The sequence below is a fragment of the Octopus sinensis genome, linkage group LG10 (assembly GCF_006345805.1).
Source record: "Octopus sinensis linkage group LG10, ASM634580v1, whole genome shotgun sequence".
NCBI lineage: Eukaryota > Metazoa > Mollusca > Cephalopoda > Octopoda > Octopodidae > Octopus > Octopus sinensis.
In genome coordinates this window covers 36,623,022-36,639,063 of record NC_043006.1, presented here as the reverse complement: position 1 = coordinate 36,639,063, position 16,042 = coordinate 36,623,022, and the positions used below count along the sequence as shown (strand labels likewise).

General features: G+C 36.6%; 1 protein-coding gene across 2 annotated transcripts in view; it reads right to left on the bottom strand.

Annotated features, from left to right (window-relative positions):
• Nucleotides 1-3,485: 3,485 nt before the first annotated feature.
• The window catches only part of LOC115216534 (disintegrin and metalloproteinase domain-containing protein unc-71-like), a 377,864-nt gene continuing 365,307 nt past the window's right edge, over nt 3,486-16,042 (bottom strand). For both annotated transcript variants that reach the window (XM_029785987.2, XM_036506564.1), the window contains 6 exons: nt 12,103-12,274; nt 10,680-10,878; nt 9,337-9,436; nt 8,570-8,713; nt 5,776-6,526; nt 3,486-4,710 (listed from right to left, as the gene is read on the bottom strand). In XM_029785987.2, the coding sequence (XP_029641847.1) occupies nt 3,862-4,710; nt 5,776-6,526; nt 8,570-8,713; nt 9,337-9,436; nt 10,680-10,878; nt 12,103-12,274 (2,215 nt within the window). In that variant the 3' untranslated portion in view covers nt 3,486-3,861. The remainder of the gene's footprint in view (nt 4,711-5,775; nt 6,527-8,569; nt 8,714-9,336; nt 9,437-10,679; nt 10,879-12,102; nt 12,275-16,042) is intronic.

The window sequence follows — 16,042 nt, the reverse complement described above, 5'->3', positions numbered from 1 at the left end:
CCACTGCCCTTACAACAACAACAACAACAACAATAATATCCAAGTGAAGTGGCCAATAGATAATTTGAGGTAAGAATTAGGCACTTCAGCAGTATTGTTTGGTGACTTATCAGGCAGGACATATACAAAACAGCAAGAATTATTCTCCACCCACACAGGAGGGTGAAAAAAAAGAAATCAACATGCCAAAAAAAAAAAAAGGATTTGAGTTGAAAAAAATGAAACATTAGAAAACAAAGAAAAAAAAAGGGAAAGAAATAAAATTTAAATAGATGATAGGAGAGTGGAGAATGGTACAACTGTTGCCAGGGCAAATCTTCTGAACATGTCCAGATATTGTTGTAATCAAGATGTTTGATTATGTGTCTGGTGTCTATATGCATAGGATCACACAGGTATATGCTCGTAGACATAAAAATTATAAGCAAATGAGTACACACACTTTATAGGCATTACATATGTACATGTATACATATTTGCATATAAGAATATATGCATGAGTTTGTGTGTGTGTATATATATATATATACATACATAAACACACACATATATATATATATACTCAGCCTTACACTTGGAACTTTCCTAGTGTAAATACTCAAATACTCAGCTGACAAAGGCATTACTAGATATACACACATATATATGAATACTTACTGTGTGTGCGTGTGTGTGAGAGAGAAATCAATATACAGAGAACATCCTGTTTGCTTAAACAAAGGTAATGGTCAGCTCAACAGTTGTACAAAGTGGGTTATATGTTAACATTTCTGTGCTTTCTTAGTAAGGATAATTGTACCTGATGGTTGGGTAGACCTAAGGATAATGATGTTGAAGGTTACAGCAGTGAGCAACGGAGAAACTTTGCGATTGCATTTCATTAGCAAATTGAATGTATAAAGTGAAATTATTAAGAGATAGGCTAAGAAAGTGTTAACTTCGTCCCCACAGCCTTAAGAAAAATACTATGTGTAACTTCATTTCCTGTCCCTTTAAACCCTTCTGTTAAAATTTAAGTTTTAGTATGGAGATTAACTAGCTAATTATTAATTACTTGCATGTGGATAGGAATATTGAGTAGTTGTCGGAGCACTGCATCCTTCAAAACTTCCATGCTTTCTGAGATTCACCAACACTACACCTGATTTTCTCCCCTCCATACACACACAAGCATGTATCTGACTCATACAGTGTTCGCTTTCCAGACATTTGTACATTACTGCATATACTCTATAAGCACTTTCTGACAAGTTATGGTGCACCTGAGCACTATACAATAATTTCATTATATTATATTATTACTGCATTCATGTGAGTGTATCTTTGTGTGTGTGTGTGTAAGAAAGAAAGGTAAAGGAGAGAATGTGGTTATGTGTGGATATTCAGCTGATGTGACCATTTGATGCTGAGAGTTTGCTATCTAAAAATGAATAGGTTTTTAAGGATCATAATGGTGCTTGAAGAAATGTAAATTGGAAATACATCTGATTATTCATGACCAACCACTGAAAATGTAAAATAATGCCTGATAGGACAACGTATATGAAATAATCAGATGTATATATCCGTTTACTGGTTTCAGTTATTCCTAGAGTAACATGAGTAAGTCTTTGGAATCGGTTATATTAAAAGTTCTTTTGGCATGAATGGAGGTAATTCTGTTGGGATTAACTCCTATGCACACACAAATCTATACTCGATGAAGGTCAACAGGCCAAAAGTTACTGTCACTTCTCTGCTAGTAAAACTAATCAAGTTGTATGCTAGTTAGTATGATTTATATATATATAAAATAACCTAATATAATATTATATATATATAGTGAGAGAGAGAGTCAATTAATTGATTTATTTGATCATTAATGGTGAAACTCATAGGTATAGGGTTAACTGAGACTTTTATTCATTTAGCTATCCTGCTTGCTTACAAGCAATGTGCCTTAAAGAAGGATCTTCATTTTCGTGGTTTGGGTTTTGACTGCCCTTTTCATCATGTTAAGAGTCCACATGGTGGTCTCCTCTCTGCGTATAATTTTTTATACTCTATTATAGAGGAATATTTATGTCTTCTGACTTCTATTACACGTGAGGACCACTGGTAAAAATTATATTCTGTAATAATTTTTACTCTGTATTTATATATATATATAATGTATGTGTGTATGTACATCGTGATTAATTGAAACAAAAGATGAAACTTGAGTCAATATCCAACATATTTATTTGTAATAAATATATTAAAATCTCCTATGTTGTAATTTGGTATTGAGTTCTTTATTTAAGCCCCCCACCTCACAATGAAACCTACTTTAATTTACTACTATATGTTACATATATAATATGCTGACACAATTTTTCATTTGTGATCTTGAAATATTTGGAGAGGGAAAGTTTCAGCTTTCTATTAAGGTTTGGGAAGGGAAACAAAAGTAGAGAAAAACTGAAGAACAAAGAGAAGGGTACCATCCTCATCATCATTTAATGTCCGTTATCCATGCTGGCATGGGTTGGACAGTTTGACCAAGCTGGCAAGCTGGAAGGCTGCACCAGACCCCAGCCTAATTTGGTATGGTTTCTATGGCTGGATGCCCTTCCTAACACCAACCACTCCGAGAGTGTAATGGGTGCTTTTATGTGCCACCGGCATGGGGGCCATTTGTGTGACGCCAGGGTGCGTTTACATATATACATATAGCTTTCAGTCAGATTCCAAATTCTCTTTGATGGAAATAGAGATATATGCTAACATCCCCGCTTTCTCTTTTTCTAAATTATACACTTATTTCTGGATATTCATACAGTGTAGCAATATGGGACAGATTTAAGACTAGGGCCAAAATCAAGGATCAGGATTTAAAATTGTGTAAAAAAGAGTTTCTCTCTTGCTCAGTGTGTTGCTGTCTGTACTGTTATAACTTCAACAACTACTTCTTATATATTGATATATGTCAGGATAAAACTGGGCACTGAATTACTGACAGTTCTCAATATCCTGATGGATGACAAGTGATTAAATTTAAATGGTAATCAAGATTTCAAAGTCATCCACCTCACACACATAACTACATGTGAATAATTGTTTATATATGTATGTACATGAGCTGTGTGTACATGTTTATATATATGTGTGTGTGTGTATGTATGTACTATGCATTGTGTATGAGAGGGGGATAGAGAGAAAGAGAAACAGTTACATGACAACAGATATTAAAGAATACAAGAATTCTTTTTAAATGCAAATAAAACAAGAAAACACGAAATTAAAATGAAACAAAATTAAAAAATATATATATAATATACAAAATATGAAAAAAAATTTTTTTTAAAAAAAAGGAATTTTACAAAATATAAAATAAATTTTTTTTTTTTTTTTTGATTTCAATTTGTGGTTCATTGCCGAATCATTTGATGGTGGCATGACAAAGAGATTTTACATCACAAAGATACTCTTTGGCTTGGCTTCTTTATCATAATCTTTTACTTTAGTATTTTGTCGGTATTTTTAAGCTCTTATCATTATTTTTATTTGGTTTATTGAATTAATTATTTATCCAAGTGATGAAAAAAAGCAAAAAAAAAAAAAAGCTCACTTGAGATACTTTGCTAATAGATGTTAGTTGGCCAACCCCCAGCAATAGATTCAAGTAGACTAGGCTTGTCATTTGTTGTTGAGATTTTCCAGTTAAGGTATGTGTATATGTGCGTTCAGTGTATGTTTAACTGTTGATTGATTCAATTTTTCTAAGCTATGTGTGTGTGTGCCCTGGTTTTTATATCTCTGTTCAATATTATTGGTAATTTTATTTCTTGTGCCTATAAGTAACTCTTATATATTATTATTACCAAGTGTAAATATTATTGTTTAAGCTTTTTCCTCCATAGAGGGATACGGGCGTGCACTACCTGAGTCAGCAGCAACCATAGCTTCCCTACTGCGCTCCATAGCTTGCTGGTAGTTTGCCGTTGCCTGCAATGTCCGTTGCATTACGCCCAGGCTAACTGGTCGACGATTTCGGAAGCTGAGGGATGTGTTCAGCTTTGGTTTTACTTTGCTGTTTGGTGGTGTCAGTTTAGGGCTTTCACTGTTGAAGTTCTGTGAGATCTCTTCCAAACTGCGATCGATGCAGGGGCCGCAGCTGTCCTCACACTTCTTGCCTAAAGGCCGTGGGCTTGGTATGGATCCGCTCCCTACCGGTGACAAGCTGCCAGGTATGCTACATCCTGTGCAGATGGGGCTGCGTTCATAAGTGCTGGCTTCAATTCGTGGCAACCCATCAAGGATTTTCTGCAGTTGCTCTTCACCTGCTCCGCCACAGCTGCTGATACCTCCAATGCTTGTGTCATCCATAGGTTTCTGGTTCTGATTGGCTGGAACCAGCCGTATCTGATTTGGACCTGTTCGTATGACAGAACTATAGCAAGGAGGTGATCCGGACTGAGAACGAGAGTGGGATCTCGACCGTGATCGTGGGCCGTCCTCAATACTAGAACGCTCCCCATCACGCTCGCTCTCGTAGCCGGAGCTTTTATCAAAGCCGCGGGAGTTGACGGTGCCACAGGTCGATGAAAAGTCACCATCAGCGACCGGCACTGAGTGTGTGTAATGCAGAATGCTGTTTATTTTGGTGGGGCTCATTGGTAGGATGTCGCAGAGTTCCGATTCATTGGAAACACTGTCCTTCAATAGGGAACAGTCACACTCACTGTCCACCTGAAACAAAGATGGGAAAAAAAAAGTTAATGTAGAAATATGTAAGGAGACAGAAATTGGGACGAAAGTAATAAGAGTAGTGTATATACTAACCCCCTAACTGACTCCTATCCAAATATGATCGATGCCAGATCCACCTGACTGGCTCCTGTGCTGGTGGCACATAAAAAGTACCTACTACACTCTTGGAGTGGTTTGGTGTTAGGAAGGGCATCCAGCTGTAGAAACATTGCCAGATCAGATTGGAACCTGGTGCAGCCGCTGGCTTTCCAGACCTAAGTCAAACCATCCAACCCATGTCAGCATGGAAAACTGAGGTTAAATGATGATGATGGTGAGGAGGTAGATACTTTGTGTATGTGTGTTCGTATATATACACAACTATACACATTCAAATCAGAGAAATATTCTGGTAAGTAGACATATCAAATTGATTGATTGATGGACAGGCTGATATCTATCTGCCTTTATGGTTATCAATAGCTATGTACATAGACAAAAAACAGATAATAATAATTTCCACTACCAATTTGTATCAATAATGTTTTCTCTTACATTAACACAAAAACATTGTAAAGGGAGTGATGTTGATTGAATGAAACCAGAATACAACTGGATGGCAGTGGGGGTGGGGTGTGTGCATGTGACAAAAGTTCACCTTGATGGAATTTGAACTTAGAACATAGAAGGATGTAAGAAATATACACTGCAATGTACATTGTTACACCACTAAGTTCTCGTGTCACACTTTAATAATATCAACAGACATCATTACAGTATCCCTATATATTACAGAGACATGATATATAAATATATGTATAGCGAGAGACTAGAAGCATATCATAGACAATCACCTCAGTGAAGAGAGCTTCTTTCTGATCACTCGACTTGTCATCATAAAAAAAAAATTAAGAGGAACACCCATTAGACAATGAACATAATCCTAGATAGCCCTAAAAAGAGGTGGTGGTTATGCCTGGAAGATTTATTGATTAGGCTAAACATCAACTACAATAATGTCCTAAAGAAATAAAGCAAAAATGTGTGGTTTATGTGGATATTTACCTGGATGGACTGCTCTGTGAAACCCTTTGACATGTCCTTTAGTTTCAGATTGTTCAACAAACAGGACATGTCATGGTTTTGGCAATGGCTACCAGAACTATTCTCGCTACTGATGATGGAGTTGACCGGCGAGATGAGCGGTAGGTGAGGAGTCTCAGGAGACGGGGACAAATCAATGGTTTGGCGGTCAATTTCACGCATCAGTTCATCAATATTTTTTATGCGTATGATCTTTGAACGAGGTGAACCACGGCTGTTTAGGCTACTGGTCTTGTAGCGGTAAGGGTCATGGACCTGCCAGTGTGAGAATGGTGAGAGGGGACTGTTATCAGGCGGCTCGCTTGGCGGTGGGGGAAGGTTCAAACGGAAGCTGGCAAGGTCAAGCAGGCGACTGGAAGGGTCGGAACCAACCGCCTCTTTGCTGTTGTGGTGGTGGTGGTGGTGGTGATGATGCTGGGCAGCAACTTGGGATTCCTCGTCTTCACCCAAGATCTCCTGCACCTCCCGCCCTTCCACATCATCGGCGTCATCTTCTCCGCAAGTGTAACCAGTTGTACGGACGTAGGTGCTGTAGTCTGTAGGTGGGTGCCGGCTGTCTAGGCGACGGGAGTGCTTTAGAATGCCCCTCTCAGGTGGCTTAGCACTCTCAGGAGACATGATAATGATCGGTGGCGGGGGCAACTCACCGATGTCACTTTCCTCTTCACTGGATGTGCGTTTCTTCTTTTTCTTACCAAAGAGTTTCTCAGCCCTGATAGAAAATAGAAATAACAGACATGAATTATCATTGTGAGCAATAATGAAGAGTGAGCAACAAAGTTAAGAAATAACTCCAAAACCATAATGAAACAAGCAGATATGAGGTTGTGAAAGGTGGAGAGAGTTGTTGTTTAGCTCCAGGGGACATCTGATACAATAGTCCCTACCATCAAAAGCATTTCAGCCACGACCAGTTTGTCTTTTTGTATTACAGGAACTACATTATCAAATATATCCTTAAGATGGTTGGATGCAATTTGGGGTTGATTTGGCTGCTATTTCTAGCAGGTCAAACAACAACACAGAGGCTTCCTTGTTGGTACAAGGTGAAAAAAATTATTCCAGATGGTGATAAGATAAAGAACAGTTAGTTATAAATGCATTATTCCATATTTTCTACCTGGCCTGCTAAAAATAGCACCCAAATCTCCCTCAAATATCATTCTATTTCCTTGAAAAAAATGAAGGACACATTGGTTAGTGTAGTCCTAGATACAACATTAATGAAAAAGATGACATGGTCATACACAGCTGGTAATACCTTTTGTATTATAGTTCAACTGGATCAGCACTGATCTATAACTAAACAACAACATCACCACCACCACAACTATGGCAATGATGTCTTGCCTTAATTCTTTTTCTGTTTTAAAAATTCCTCTTTTAGTGTTCCAGCAGTTCATATTTCATAGTCTCTCAACACAGACACCCTAACAAATTCTTTATAAAAAAAAATACTGTTACTTTATTAATTCTTCATATTTCTAACAGCTTGTTAGTCAAATGTGAAAAGTCAAAAAATAAATAATTAATAAATAATGAAAAGGTCAACAGTACAGTAGATACTGAAGTAAGTTCTGTGAAGAAATATCTCAAGGGTCATTATTTATTCATTATTCACCGTATTCATTAGTCTTACAGGTGACTAATAATGGCAGCTTTACAAATACTGACTGTTGTTATATATAAATAGAGAGATCTCATCATCTTCATTTTAACATTTGCTTTTCCATGCTTGCTTGGGTCAGATGGAATTTGTTGAGGCAGATTTTCTACAGCTTCCTGTCTTCAACACTCCCCTGTTTCCAAGTTAGATTTCACTTAGTCCTTTATTTTCAACAAGTACAGCACAAATGTACACGAGAGATAGCAAATGAATGACACCTCATATATGGTGGTGGCGTTTATTTACAATTAGCACGTTATATTAAGATAAGGAGATGCAAACATACATAAACGTGTATGTGTGTGTGTATGACAAGCTTGTTTGCTTTTCTGTCTCACAAATCTACTCACAAGGCTTTAGATGGCCTGAAGTTGTAATTGAAGACACTTTCCCAAAGTGCAGTACAGTGAAATTGAACTCAAAAGTATGTAGTTGCCAACCAATCTTCTTAACCACATAACCATGCCTGTACTTATTAAATTATGTTTTATGGCTTAGAGAATGATGTAGAGTGTTTATGAACATTCACAAGGTCTTTGAGACTAATAAGACGAAGGAAGAAGGTTATCGTTAGAATGCTTGCAACAGTGTGGACTATCAGCAAAAGCCATCCAAGAGTTTTATGTGGGAGCTGAACATTAGTTCAAGTCAGGAGTACCAGATCATAGATCAACAGTTCAATGTCAGTTCAAACCAAGACTAGGCAGCTTATAGATTGCCATTTCATGTCAGTTCAATCCTGAGCAGAGAAAGCATTAGGCAGGTCTGTGTGTTCTTAGATTGTCAGTTTAAACCTACTACAGACATTTTGTTGTGTACATATGAGACTGACAATTTCAAAACTGGTAGACTAATGGAAAAAAAACCCTCTTTTTGCAGTCATTCCACCTCTCCCTATCTTACTAGAATGGAACACATAAGATAATGTGGTCCTGAGTTGAGAATGATGGGATGACCATGACAAGAATGTATTTGATCATTGGTTTGTGGGATTAAAGATGATTTGGGATTAGATAACAACAGCTGATAAGATTCCAATGTTGGATCTGCAGGAGATTAAACATATTTCAAATAATTGTATATAATTACCTGTAAGATGGCAGGGACCCAAAACTGATAATTCTTGACTGTTTCGGACCAACACTTGGTCCTGAAAGGTTCGATTTTTTCCCACTGTGATTGGCCAGGAACCCCATCTTACCGGTAGTTGGCAACTTTTGAGGACTTCTTCGTCTAAACAAGCAAAAAATTTATATATGAGGTAAAGAGCAAAAACAAGAAAAAGACAAGATGAGAGGGGCAGGTTTTAATAAAGGTACTGTTATTCTTTATTTGTTTCAATCATTTGACTGGCCATGCTGGAGCACCACCTTTAGCCAAACAAATTGACCCCAGGACTTATTCTTTGTAAGCATAGTACTGAGTCTATCGTTCTCTTTGGCCAAACCGCTAAGCTATGAGGATGTAAACACACACCAGTGTCGATTGTCAAGTGATGGTGGGGGGGGGGAGAGACAAGGAAAAAAATCTCTAACATTTCAGATACTAGTCCTTTATCACAAATAAGGAAAATAAGAGGAAAGGTGGTGAGAAAGAAAAGGAGAAAAAAAAAAAGGATTTAGGGGTCAGGTGGGAGCGAATTTCAATGGGAAAGACTTAGGAAGAAAGCAAAGAAGGAGGTAGGATGGGGTGTTCATGTATGGGAGGGTAGCTACACATGGAAATGTGCGTAGATGTGTAGAAGTGTATGACAATGAAAATCAGAATCTAGTTAGTCACATGACATGAAATGGCTGAAGGAAACAACAGAGAAAGATGATGCCAATTGAGAAATGAATCAACAGATCAATAATTACCGATAACAGAACATAGTGATGGCCATGAGAAAAACAAGCCCTCCAACCACGGATATCAGGATTATAATCAGCCAAACTGTGTTAAATTCCGCTGATTCGGCTAAAAAGAAAAACAAAAAAAGAAAGTGAAAGTTAAAAATATATAAATATGAATAAATCTAGCATCATGTATTAATTTTCAAAACTATGAAAGTAGGGATTCAGACAAGCACTCCATTGCGTTTAGCGTAAATTTATTCTAACGTCCATGCAATAGAAACTTTATGTACAGCAGCCCAAAAGAATTCAAGTGTGTGTGTGTATGTGCATAAATACACACACATAGAGGACAAAGAGGAGGAGCTGGTAGAATCATTAGCATACCAAACAACATGCTTAGCTGCTTTTCCTCCATCTTTTCGTTCTGAGTTCAAATTCCACTGAGGCTAACCTCAAATTCCTTCCTTTCAAAGTCAATGAAATAAGTACCTGTTGAGCACTTGGAGGGAGGGGGGGGGCAATGTAATTGAATTACCTCTCCTCCCTTAAAGTTGCTGCCTGTATGCCAAAATTCGAAACCATTATTACTATTATTATTATTATTATTGTGTAACACTGGGGTAAAATATATGAAACCTAGTACATCCATCATGACTACCTGTCTGATAAGGCACACCAGGCACAGATAAACAGCACATGACCTTGCAGGTGGGGACCCAGTTAGAATTTTCTTCAGGTCAAGTAGCCTGTCCCACTCGAAAGGTCCCTGAATAAGGGTTGTTTAAAGATGTTTATTATTATCATTAGTACCGTTGCTAATTAATTTAGATTGGCTTACAACACAATCATGGCCATAATATAAATAATCCCCAGCAATGACTACAAATCTATTTTACCTGCCAACAGTTTACAAACTGCTTTCAGGCCAACAAAGAAGCCTCCATGTTGATGCTTGGGCTGTTAGAAATAACAGTCACATATCTTTTAAATAACATCCTACCACCTTAAAAAAAATGGCACACATTAGATATTAGTCTACATACTTCTAAAAAGGCAGGATGGTTACAGTTGGAATACCTTCAATCATAAGTCTGCCTAAACAGGGTTAATTTGAAGCTAAACAACATACTGTTGAGATCAGAAGTCTCCATGTGGTCACTAGAAATAACAACCACATCTCCCATAAATGACACAGTACTGTCTTGAAAGAAATGTATTAAATAATGAAGTCTTACATATTCCCAAAAAGACATGATGGTCATATCTGGATTACTTTTGATAATAGATCTATTTGATCACAATAGACCTGCAAGATAAATATCAGTTGGGACCAAGATGTTAATACTAGAGACATGGCTACTTACCTTTAATTACAGCTTGGAGTGGTCCTGTAACTGTAGACAAAGCGGAAGCAGGTGTAGTGGGTAGATTTGATTGAAAAGAGGAATTTTGGGACACAGTTGTTGCACTGATTTGCAAGAAAGTGGTTTTGTTGACCACCTCATCACATAGTTCCCCTCCCCAACCAGCATCACAGAAACAAGTTGAGAATGTGGTGCATACCTGGAATGAAAATAAAAAAAAGAAGCAAAATAAAAGAAAAATAAGTCATCATCATCACTGTCATTTAATGTCCATATTCCATACTGGCATGGGCTGGACAGTTTGACAAGATCTGAGGGGCCCCAAGGATTGCATTGTGCTCCAGTGCCTGCTTTGACATAATTTTTAAGGTTGGATGTCCTTCCTAGTGCCACCCACTTTACAGTATGTAACAATATGGGTACTGGATGATGTGAAGAAAAAGGAAAATTGTCATAGACTTGGATTGAAAACAAGGAAGTTTTTCATCTGGTCCCTCATAACTGACTTAGCAAAATATTGGAACTGCTTCAATTTGATGCTGATGATATGGTAAACTTTATAAAAGCAGTTGCAGACAGTTTTTTCAGCAATCAAGAACAACATGACTGTAAGATCCAACCTCACAAGAATATTCAAAATATTTCAAGGGAACAATATTTCTGGTCTTTAACCCTATGTTTGTTACCCTTAAGTTGGCTCATGAAAAAGCCAATTTGAAAAACTAAAGGAACAAAGAGGACCAGGTTCACCCACCATCTTCTCTTTATGGATGACCTAAACTTGTGTATGACAAATGGCCCTTGGTGTCATAGATACCTTGATATTTTCTTGCAGTTTGGCAAAGACATTTCACTTTAAGAAGTTTAAGAGTCTGACAAAAAAATGATGCAGACTAAATGATTTGGAATTCCAATAAGTGGAGGTAATATAGGAGCTGGACAATTCTACATTCTGCAAATAGTTAGGCATAGATAAGAATAAAACAGTATATGTGAAAGGTGTCCCATCAAGAATGAGAAAAAATACCTTAATAGAGTCATAATAAAAATATTAAAAAGTTTCCTCATCAGCAGCAACAATACCTGTACCATCAATACTTTTGTAGTATCAGCTTTAACTTATGGATCAGTTAATGAACTAAATTCCATTGATTATAATATGAGAAGTTTATTATGAAGAAATGCATTGGGACGTGTAGAATTTATTTATTGACAGCAATTCACAGCATACACAGATGAGTATTGGGCCTCTGAACTAGCCCTTAAGATAGCACTACCCATTAGTTTTTCAACTCAAGAAAACCTGCTACATGTTTTTGGAAGGGATATAGTTGATTAAATCAACTCTAAAATATGTGCATGCATGCGCACACACACACACATATATATACATATTGAATTAAATAGAATTTCCATGACTTACCCCATTTCCTGAACAGGGTTGACCTATGTCTTCCCCAGGGCAAGGGACACTCTTAAGTTCTGAGAAAGAAGTGCATAGTTTATTCAGACAGATGCGGCCTTCCCCACATTTTGCACCATCTTGAACAAGACCCCTATTTGGAAGGTCCAAACTAGTAGGCCCATGCATTATCCTGAAATAAAAGGAAGAAATGAGAGCAAACTTTCAATAACAATACTAAATATTTGGGAAAAACTTGAGAGAATAACTTTCTGATTGTATATTTGAAACATGGTCTTTAGTCCTTTCCAGTTCTTCAATTTCCTTTTTGCTTCTCTACTGTCATTCCTCTCCATTCCAAACCACCAAAGAATTAGGTGTCACTATTTTAATAATATTTCTTGTTTGATTGCTTATGGCCTGTTCTAGACTGCTGCAGTTAGGATATTCAGACTTGTTCTCACTGATTAAGCAAAATACTTCTTATTTTACAAAATTTTGAAAATAATCTGTGGTTTTGGATATGAAATAGAAAGCCTAACTCAGTTCAACACTAAGTGGATTATAGTTTATACGAAAATGTATATCAGTTATACAGAAACATTGTTATAGAACAATGATCACACACACATATATATATATATACAAAGCAAACCAATTTCTTTTAGTTATTGGTCGGTTCAATAGTTAAGAGTGAACAAAATACATTCAAATAAATGCTAATCACATGTATAAAGAAAAAAAATTTATCTTTTATTTTTCAGACATTAACATTTTACTTTTTATGATTATGTAACAGAAACGAGAAAGATGTGTGTCCATGTCAAATGTATGACTAGCTATTTTCCCTATTTTTACCACCTGTTTTTTTCAATTGTGATGATAGTTAAATGATAGTTATTGATAAATTTCAATATTTTCAAAGTGTTGAATGCAGTTTATATTTACTGCAATTTTACGTTCCTTTTGTATTGTGAACCAGTCTTCCATACAGAACGAGCAGTAACATCTGTTGACAGACAACATACATTTCGCTTTAAAGAAGCACACAGATATTTGCATATCAATGGATCTTGCAAATGATGGTCCCAGTTGTTTGCTCAACACAACAACTAATGCAGTGTTGAAATTTGAGCTTTGCAAGTCTATTCTAATCCATATGGCCCTAATCAATAACAGACAGGAAATTTAGGACAGTCATGGGTCAATCAGAGGTTATGATAAATGAAACTTGACCAAAATATCCTTGTGTTGGATCAAACCTGGAACTGTTTGACTGGGAAACAAATTTCTTAACCACTTGACTATGTGTCTATGGCGCATGTTTACACACACCCTGTATATGCACATACATATACAAGCATATTTAAAGAAAACTATAGTCTGTGTATGGGCTAAATAACTTCATCTTGATACTTGTTGCAGATCTGTTTCTGGCTCTGAGTAATTTTGGTATTTAAAAGGCCATCATTTTGTCTAAACATTCATTCCAGCAGCTTGTGTACAGTTGTAAATAAATCTATACAATATGATAACTTGAAGGAGAATCAGGTTGAGCCAATGAGCAAACCTATGTGCCAGTGACTTTTTAAAAACTGTTTCAAAATTACATAGCTGTATCATGAAATTGTCTATAGTTAGATTATTTTACTTCTCAATTTTCATATTTGCAGATGAAAATTAAACCCTAATTGCCTGTATTGTCTGTGTATGTTTATGTCACATGTGAGCCCAAATATGTTCTGTTTTTTTTTAATTTTTTTTTTTTTTTAAAGAGAAATTTATATAGTGTCATTTCATTTTTAGTGAAATAAAAATGTCACAATCCACGGAAAATGAGATTAGTCAACCTGCTAGAAATAGTAACCAAATCACCCTCAAATTTTAACCTATTGCTATCTTAAAAAAGAAGAGTAAATTCAATAATGTAGCCCTAAGTTTATAAGATGGGACTGTTACAGTTTAAATACAATTGATCATAAGTGACTGATGAAGAGTAAACATCAAGACAACAACAATAACTAGTGGTGGTTTGTGACAACAAGAGGCAATACAATATGAATCGAAGCAAGAGATCTATTTTGTGGTTACTATAAGGAAATGAAATGTTTTGCCCAGAATATTATATCTTAATCTCACCTCTTAGTAATCGAACATTTCTCAATTTGGTTTTGTTTTTACTATCAATTTGTAGAACACAAAATGGCAGCCAAGTCATACAGGACATACATTTGAGCAACATATAATAGACATATGTAAAATGTGTGAGGAGGAGAAATGTGGCTCAGTGGTTAGAATATTGTACTTATGACTGTAAGATTGTGGTTTTGATGCTTGGACCAGCCAATGTACCATGTTCTTGGGGTGGGGTGGGGACTAGCTTATTTCATATTGCTCCAGTCCACTCAGCTTGCAAAATTGAGTAATTGTGCAATGGACTGGCATCCTGTCCAGTGGGGGAATATATATGCCATAGAATGTGGAGAAACTGGCCCCTTGAACTTCTGGTTTGTGAAGGACTTTTGATCCTTTCTTTTGATAAGTGTGTGTGTGCATGCGTGTAGAGCCTGACAGAGGGTAGCAGGAGAGATGTGAATTTAGTGCAGAGTGGTGTGAAATTGATAATTCTCCTTGCTGAAGTGAAAATCAAAACAGACAAGACAGAGCAGCACAGAATTTACTCTTCTTTGATAGGTGAATAGCTAAAAGTGGGACCTGTCGTCATCTGTGAAATGCAAAGCATGAAGGTAAAAAGAATGGATGAAAGTGGAGTGAAAAATAGTGTTCAGTTTTGTAGTGAAAGCTACAGAGAAGCCTTGTGGATAATGGTTTGAAATGTATTGTGTTAGTAAACAAACTTGTTCTTTATTGGACTATTTGAGTATAATCTGTGTAAAATTATGAACTACCTTTCAATAGTAATGGATAAGAGAGTTCAATGAATTTGTGATGAGGAATGAAGTGAAAGCCCTTGCCTTTCATATGAGAGAAGGGAAGACAGAAAAAGTTGTGTTGTGGAATTTTATTGAACCTCTACTCAGATGACAACATTTATTCTTGCCTTCCTCAGTATGAGATGAATGGGTAAGAGCCCAAGACATCAGCACTTTCATTCACCTCAGAAATTAAACTTAGAGAAGCAATCTACAAATTCTCATATGGATGACTAGTAGTTTCTGACTCGTATCATCACCAGTTTGCTCAGATTGCAGAACTTACTCTATCACAACTGAAGATGGTCTAGTAACAACTACTACTACCATCTTGTAATAGCAAACAAATTTTCTTCAAATTACACTGTTTCATCTTGAAGTAGGGCGGGGGGCACATTAGATACTGTAATCCTAATATGCAATGCCCAAGAGTGGTCATGGCCGGAACAACTTTGAATGCAGATCTTTTAAGTCAGGACTAACCGAGAGTTAAGCTGCAACCCTCTCCTCTTTCTGGAAGTGTTAATCAATAAAAAATACAGAATATCATTGATAAGTTTAATAGTGAAAGCAAAGATTTATACCCTGGATTCAAGGTCAATGCATTAAAGAATCCCTTAATCCATTGAATATGACTTGGTACATAATCTTTCCGTAGTGTATCTGGAGAAACTCGGATGGGTGGAATCCCTAACTTTTTAAGCCTTGCAAGGAAGCAAATTATCTGTGTTGTTGCAATGAGTTGTTCCAACATAGTACCTATTTTCAGTTAAGTGGATTGGCCCATTTGAGACTTCTATGTCTCAACATACAGATGTTGACAGGGTGTGAACCACTTATCTCTCACTTGCTAGTCCACAACTGGTCAATGTTCTCAATGGCATGACTATGTTAACAAATTCTTCCTTTTAGAATTTCTACCTACTGAAATCACTCTCTCAACTTATCTAAATGCTGTTTCAATCACTTTACTTGATCAACGATGACTACACTAACTCCACCCAGTTCTATTTCTCTCCCTGCTATAG